Below are 8203 nucleotides of genomic sequence, written 5' to 3' on the forward strand. Positions count from 1 at the left end.
AAAAAATTCACTAAATTGGACCGAAAAGTACATTATTTTGTTTTTTTAGGAGCGTTTTTTCAAAAACACAACTATTTTGTAAAATTTCGGTGAAAACATACCAATTTACGCCAAAAATTGTGTTATTTTTGCATTTTTTGAGTGTTTAAGCACGTTTTTGAAACAAGTACGAAGTTTTTTCCAAAAATATTGCTAACACCAGCTAAAAAATTTTGGCTTGTTTCTATCGATATAGTTTCTTTTTGAAATAGGGACTTTTTATTTGCAGGATCTTGTCAAAACATGCCTAAAAATTATAAAAGTAATCTAAATTGGTGTTATTTCGTTTGTTTTAGAGTGAAATTTTGTCAAAAAATAAGCCGAAAAAACAAATTTTGATTGAAAATGTTGTTACTTTACTTTTGTCAAGCCTTTAAGCACGTTTTTGAATTAAAATCTCAGTTTTTATGAGATTTTACTAAAACAAACAAAAATAAAAAATTAAATTAGGTTTTATATTTGTTTTTTTTTTAAGTCCTTTAGCACGTTTTTCAGGTAAAAAACGTAAATCTTTTACAAAATTTCTTTAGAAACGAGCCAAAAAATTACATAATTACATAGTAAAATAGTGTTATTTTTGCTTTTTTCGAGCGTTTGAGCACATTTTTAAGCAGATTTGCGAGATTTATGTCAAAAACGTAAGCCTTTGGCAGTATTAGAAAAATTTAAATCACAATCTTGTAAAATTACAAAAATTAAATTAAATTGATGTTATTTGGTTTGTTTTGTTCGATTTAGCTCATTTTTGAGTCAACCTTTGTAAAAAAAATAACCGAAAAACACAAAAATTGGTCGAAAATTGTGTTACTTTCCTTTTTTCAAACTTTCAAGCACGTTTTTGAACTAAAATCTCAGTTTTTTTACGAAATTGTGCTACAAAATAAAATAAAGTCGTTATTTTTGCCTTTGTCAGGTCTTAGCATGTTTTTCAGCTAAAAACAAATTTCGCAAAATTTCGTTTAAAAAAAAGCCAAAAAAATGCAGAATTAGACCAAAAAAATTGCGAGATTTGTGTAAAAAACGTAAACCTTCGACAATAGAATAGAAAAATTTAAGTCATAATTCGTAATCAGGAGAAAATCGGCAACTCGGATCTGGTCAATTTGATTTTTTTGGGCTGGCAACACGGAAAAATTTTGATTTGGCTCTCCCACGACGCTGGTGTTGAGGGCGCAGTCCCCTCACTCGTGTGTTGTGACCTTCTTATTAGCTAGCGGCACCTGTGTCTATGTCTGCTCCTTGTAACATGTCATGAATGTGCACGCAAACCTCCACAAGATGAAACCACAAGGAAAATCACCTCATTTCACTTGTAAATACACTAGTTGTGACCTTGTTGCTTTCGGAAGTTTATACATTAGACAATAATACCATGTACGAATTATTTCTAGATGTTTTCTGTTACTTAAGCCGAATCATCCGAGTCTCATCTTGTGGACTTGTACCTATGTAAATTAGGAAATTCATTTAAAATCTATATAATATACATATTTCAAGTTGCCAGTCTCATTATTCACATCTTCTTCCATTCGCTCGATTCAAATCACGCGCCTTGTGCCCGTCTAGGGACTTTAGCGGCGCCAGATTCTCCGTCAAAATCCCAAATTCTGTCTAAAATTACTTTTAATCCAACAATTGCACAATTAATTAACTAGGATATCAAAATGCTATGCTTTGTGGGTCATTTTCATGATTTATTAACACTTTCAGTTCACTCGTGTCCTAATGTAGGGATTTTAGCGGCGCCATGTTCGCTGTCAGATAAACTCAAGGCCAAATGTGTCAAATTCCTAGATTTTTATTTACCAAATCTAAATTACTTAATTAATTAGTTAGTCACCCCTAAACGCTATGCTTTAAAGGTAATCACCCTTAAATCCAATTATTTTCTTTTTTTTTAAATTACAATAATTACAGACGGTACGAAATGGTTGAAAATCTCAGTTTGGGACATTTAATTTATTTATTAATTGTAATTAGCGTTGTAAAAGCCGGTGATGACGACTGGCACGGGGGTTGGTTTCCCTACGCCCCCGATGTGGGCACTGACCCCAACCCTGTCTTCACAATTAGGAAAAATATGTACGACCCTAAACACGGGGTTGTGATGGGTGTGAAAGACCCCCATTGTGATGACGCTAAAGTAATCACAATTCTATAATTAACTTAAATTAAATTAATTTTTCCAGACTAATTTAGAAATTGACTGGGATTATAATCCCGTCAATCACTCTTGTTTTATTTTCAACAGGCGACAGTTTTTTGAGTCTAGGAGTGACATACACCCTGTACATTCCCAAGACTATATTCCCAAAAGCTACAGTGTAGGATTTTAATGAATTAATTAATTAATTAGTTGATTCAATTTGGTTAATTGTAGGCTCCCCATAAATGCATGTCTGAGTCGATTAATTACAACGTAATTGTGCCAACTTTGTAGGTAATTAATTAAATACGAATTGTGGTTAATTAGGGGGTTGTAGTGGCACCCATAGGCCCCTTTGGGCGAAATACGGCGAATATAAGTTTCTCCCGCGTCAGCGTTGGGTCCACAATCTCGAACATGGGGCTGTGGTCATGCTTTACCATCCTTGTGCTGACAAAAACGAAGTCAATTTTTTACGTAAATTAGTCAAAAAGTGTCTTTACAGACACGTCATCACGCCTTATAATTTATTATCAGCGCAACGTGTAAGTTATTTGAGGTGAAAAAAAGAGAAAAATTGTTTTTTGTAGCCTTTGGCGCTTGTTACTTGGGGTCATCGGCTGGAAATGTCCAAAGTCGCGCCTAAAATCGTCGTAGATTTTATCAGAAAACATGCCCTCAAAGGGCCGGAACACACGGCAAGGGATGGACAATACGATTTGATGCTGGAAGAGCACTCGGAGGTCGTTTCAGACCTCAAGGATCAGGAGTTGTGCAAGGGGTTGCTTTAAGCTTCACATGTGTGCAATTATGTCAATGTGTTTTACTAAAATATTATAATATATTCTGTTGTATTGAGTTTTTTTTTTAAACCCTTTTCCGTTTCCTGTTTTTTGCAAAAAAACTAAAAGTCGAGTTTTGGAAATTACAGTTGAGGCGAGTAGCGAAAACAGCGCCATAAGCGGCTTGTTTGAAAACTACGAATTTATGTATAGTTGGTTGCATACCCATACACTTAAAAATGTCTTACGATATTCAGTTATTGTTTTCTACACTGTATATATCGGCTGAGCTCTAATATTTATTTACATACATAATTAGTATTAACTTATTTTTTATTTTATAATATGGTAAGATCGGTAGAGATGAACCATATTTTGAAGAACCTGCCGTAAAATTATGATCTTTATTTAAATTCTAACCACGAATGCTTTTTCTCATATCATGAGCTTTAAGGCAATTTGCAAATGTAACAAAATAAAGAACAGATTTTTCCAAAAACAAAAAATATACAAGGTACCGATTTTATCTATTCCTTCCTTAAATTTCATAAATAGGCAACCAATAATACAATTAATTTTTTTCCCATTATTATACATTTGAGTTTTGAATTTAATTTTTTTGAAGTTTTCGATAGTCAAGCACCGACTATGATTATGCAATTTAGAATATTAATACTTTACACAAAATAATTTATGAAATGTATAATATGTTGCCTATTTTTGCTCCTTTAGGCGGTAACAGATAAAATGGGCACCCTGTATATTCTGATGTGTAAATGTTCATTTTTCTTGTATTTACCAACAAATTTAAATTTAATTTAAAGAAAATTCATTTTTATTTCTTCTACCAGTGTTGCCACTCAAAAAATAAAATTCACTAGATCTGAGCTGAAAAAATTTTTGCGAAAAACCTGACATTTTAGTACAAAAACGTGTTTAAAAGCAGTTTTTCGGCTTATTTTGCTCAAAAACGTGTAACTCGAAAATTCTAACAAATGACATACTTTTCTGTTTAATTTTGTGATTTTTATTTTTTTGGCTTGTTTTTAATAAAATTGCGCGAAATAATTACGTTTCCAGCTGAAAAACACGCTAAAACGCTCGAGAAATGATAATTTTTAACTTAATTTGTTGATTTTTTGGCGAAATTTTGCGAAAACCTGACATTTTACTACAAAAACGTGTTTAAAAGCAATTTTTCGGCTTATTTTTGTTTTAATTTTCCTCAAAAACGTGTTAAATCGAGTGAAACAAACAAAATAGCACCAATATCAATTTTTTGGTGATTTTAATGTGAAGTTTAACAAGATTTTACAAAATAAATGAACCTTTAGTTCAAAATCATAGAATTCGAGAGGAAACAAGTTAAAATAATATTAAATTCAATATAATTTATTAAATTTTTAGCCAGTTTTGGCAAAATTTTTCAAAAAAACTTCGAATTCAATTTATATCAAAAACGTGTTTAAGTACTCTAAAAATAACAAAATTTTTGGCCAAACCTTACAAATTTCTGGTTTGTTTTTAATTTACAAAACAGTTCTGTTTCTAGCTTTAAAAAAAACTAGAAAAACGCTCCGAAAAAGTCCAAAACAATGGATTTTTCGACCCAATTTAGTAGTTTGACTGCGTTGTGTGAAATCTCATAAGAAAAACAAATAAAACCGTTTTCTTTACTAATTTGCTAATTTTTTACTTATTTCACACACTTATTTCACAAAATCACCATTTTTGGCCCAATTTACTTTATAAATAATTTAAAAATCGAGTTTTGTTTTTTGACGATTGCTCAAAAAACTTAATTTTACTAAACGTTTTTGCGAATACTCGATTAATAGTATAGCTCAGCTGAATTATTTGCCTCACTACGTTCAGCAAAATAAACGTTCACCTTTACCACACAAATCACTTTTACTCCGAATAACATACACTATTTTATTCGCAAACGAAATCAATTGGAGAGTAAAGAACAAGACTATAATTAACAAGTAAATGAACAAAATAATCAAGACGCAAGTAATGAAATCATAATAACGCTTTTAAACAAATACCAGACGTCTGTTTCGGAATTTGTGTTGAATTTTCGAAAGTGTATTAATTTAACTAGTGCAGTTAGTAGTGCAAAATGTCGAATGCTGATGATCTACAATGTACAACCTCTCTAGAAATTGGTAAATGTCAAAATGTCAAAAATAGAATTTTTACTCCATGCCCCAAAGTTAAAGCTTTTATTTGTCGTCACTTTTCCAAGACGTCCAACCCCTTGAAATCAATTTTCCCCAACTTATTAGCAAAAATAAATCAAGTTTGCCTTCCCACAATCGTGAATAAAAACTTGAAACGCGATTCAATGTGTTTTATTTTAATTTAGGGCCTTTGAGTCAGGTCAAATTTCACCTTGCTCGCCCTTTTCCCTCTCGCAATATAATAACAATGCCCTTCCAGGCCATAAGAGCGTAAAAATTCGATAAAAGAAATTTCGTGTGTGACAATAATAAAAATCACAGCTTCGTTCACCAAACCACTAAAATCGTCCGATTCTTTCGCCTAGTTTACATTTTCGTTCTGACACTCGTCTTTTGTCGGTCCTGTTAAACTGCGGGGGGTTGCAGCCTCTCGTTCGGAAATTACGACCGGCCTGACCATTCCTCTTTGTTTCATGCCGAAACATATTAGTTTTTTTAATCACTTTCATAACAGACCTTCGAAAACCTATTAGGGAACAAACCCGACAAACTGTAATTATTGATTAATTAACTCGGACTGGCTGTCGTCTGGCCGGCGCACCGGGGGGCTGCAGAAATGGGGACAACTATCGAGTTTTGATACTGGATATTTTTCACTTTTCAGGTGCAACTTTTGTACCTACTTTCGGCCCCGAAAAAAATTCCTTTCAGACCCATGGGAACGCACTTGACACTTGATATTTCACCCCCGGGCTGCTAAAACTGCCCTTTCATCCCACAATTTGCAACTCTTTAAGCAGATTAAAACAAATCCCGGGAAAATCCCATCAGTGGCCGTACTTAGAAACCCAGATGATGATTTCTCGAGGTCGTAAATCACCTCTTTGACCGTTTCGGAGTCGTAAATCAGGGGCCGCAGGCCTCGATGACGACCGCCACCGGACAATGCGGCACATTTTCAACCCAAAAGCTACAAGAATTTTCAAAGACGCATTGATAGGCGTGAAACTTGGGATCTTTTGCTCTCTATTTTTACACTAAAGCATCGATTAAATCTTGCCGTGACTGTAAAGTCCAGAAGTGCTACTTATAACAAAGCTGAAAAAAATGCTAACTACGAGTTTCAGCAATGTAATTGCGACTCGAACTTTGTAATTTTGGATTCGGTATCGCGTAATTGGGGTTTTTAATTGGAGAAGTAATGAAGTGGCTGATTCGATGGCGGCTTCTAATTAATTTCACAATGTTATTTTTTGATTTAGCGGAAGACGAATATTTTTTATCATTTTATTTATCAATTTTTAAAAGTTTTATACGAAAAAACTTAAATATCAAAGTGGCCTTGGTTTTGAAATTAAGTTAAACAGCGGTTATTATTTATAGTCACGAGGATACTGGTTTACATTATTCAATATTGCCAACTTAATTTTAAAGTCATCGGCCACTTTATTAAAAAAATTAATTACACGCATAGTATTTCGGATAATTTGGGGCAGATATAACAAATATGTATTTTTTAAAATTTTTACAAAAATAGTGAGTTTTAAAAAACAGGAAAGGTAAGTAATTTCTGTTGTATTACTGTTATATTACACTGGAGTGACATACAACATTATACTCTTTACATGCTTTTAATCTTCAATTTTTTTGAAACGCTCTAGTCTAAATTGTGGGCTGCTATTTTCTCTCTTTATTTATCGAATGAGAGTTTGTATTTGTTTATCCTTGTCTATAATACTGTGCTTTAGGAATTGTAACATGTAACAACAAAAAAAACGCAAAATTCAACTATTGCCAATATCAAATAAATAACAGCATAACTCCAAATAATTTATATTATTTTTTGGAAATAATTTGCTTATTGTAACAAAATTATATCAAATTTCAACTATAAATTCTATATTTTTCACTTAAAACAAATGGCGATTATATTCTTATTCAATATTTAATTTATTTATTTATAAAACTCATGATTTAAGTCCTTTTATAATAAAAATTAAAATAGAAATTATCTACAACTGAAAAATAGAGATACAAAAACATGAAAATGTCGTTTTTTAAAAAACACCGTTTTTTGTTATTTGTACTTTGAAAAATTGTTTTTATTTTCAATCTTTTAAAAGTCATTTTATCTCTTGGTTGGAAAATGATTTATGTAGGATTGCTAATGTTAAATGTTATAAACACAATTTGTTTCGATAGCAACTACGTCAATGCATCAATAGATACCTAATTTATTATTTAAACAGAATTACACTCTCGGGCTTCGGCTAAGATAATTTGAGTTCTTGAGTTAATGAAATACTTGCCATCTAGGTTGTAATATACTATTACTTTATGTAAAGTTATAATATAAAAGAGATAAAAAATAAATAAATCAAATTTTATGCAACCAAAAACCAAATAAAAATAGAAGAGAGAAAACATCTAAATGGTGTTAGAAGCAAATTTTACGCCGTTTTTTTTTGTAATTTTATTTTTGTTTATTTTGTACGTTTAAAGAAAGAGCTTTGTTGTTATAGAAATTACATTTTTTATGTTTTGGATTTTCCTTCTTTTGGCTAAACTGAGCTCTCGGTGTAATGATATACTTCCCATTTAGGTTGTAATATACTATTACTTACGTTAAGATATAATATAATGTACAACCAAGCGTTTTTTTCTATCATTTGCCTCCAGAAAATAATAACTAATATAAATTAAAGTAATATAAAAAATGTGACCGTATTTTGAGAACGAAATTTTGTTTGGGTCTGAGGTATGCGATGTTTTTTGTCAAAATTGCAATTTATTTGAAATATTAAAAAAAAATTAAAAAATACAAAGAAATGTTGTAATCTTTAGATCATAACCTTCATGAGAAAAATGGTTTAATAATGGGTTGCAATTTAAAAAATTATTTTTTTCGTAGAACTCAAAAACAAAAAAAAAATCGAAAAATTTTATTCTTGATGTAACATCACATTTTTATAACACTTTATTATTCATAAATAGTTTAAGCGAAAAACGTTTGGTTCTATACTTTTTATTCACCTGGTATGTAAATTAAC

General features: G+C 31.4%; 1 protein-coding gene across 1 annotated transcript; it reads left to right on the plus strand.

The window, feature by feature from the left end:
- Window positions 1-1760: 1760 nt before the first annotated feature.
- LOC123015176 lies at window positions 1761-3039 on the plus strand. The gene is made up of 6 exons (XM_044414760.1): window positions 1761-1901; window positions 1957-2182; window positions 2229-2363; window positions 2420-2475; window positions 2523-2730; window positions 2776-3039. Exons 2-6 carry the CDS (start codon window positions 1967-1969, stop codon window positions 2974-2976), a joined length of 816 nt encoding a protein of 271 aa, XP_044270695.1. The 5' UTR covers window positions 1761-1901; window positions 1957-1966; the 3' UTR covers window positions 2977-3039.
- The last annotated feature ends 5164 nt before the right edge of the window (window positions 3040-8203 follow it).

Source organism: Tribolium madens, unplaced genomic scaffold, assembly GCF_015345945.1.
Source record: "Tribolium madens isolate multiple individuals breed KSU strain unplaced genomic scaffold, Tmad_KSU_1.1 Scaffold_19;HRSCAF=116;Tcas5.2_LG9, whole genome shotgun sequence".
Taxonomy (NCBI): domain Eukaryota; kingdom Metazoa; phylum Arthropoda; class Insecta; order Coleoptera; family Tenebrionidae; genus Tribolium; species Tribolium madens.

Excerpts from the sequence above, each read along its gene's own strand:
- LOC123015176 (XM_044414760.1), top strand. The coding sequence starts at position 1,967 with ATGGTTGAAAATCTCAGTTTGGGACATTTAATTTATTTATTAATTGTA. Across the intron at positions 2,183-2,228 it reads CCCATTGTGATGACGCTAAA|ACTAATTTAGAAATTGACTG; the intron begins GTAATCACAATT and ends TAATTTTTCCAG. Across the intron at positions 2,476-2,522 it reads AACGTAATTGTGCCAACTTT|TGGCACCCATAGGCCCCTTT; the intron begins GTAGGTAATTAA and ends AGGGGGTTGTAG.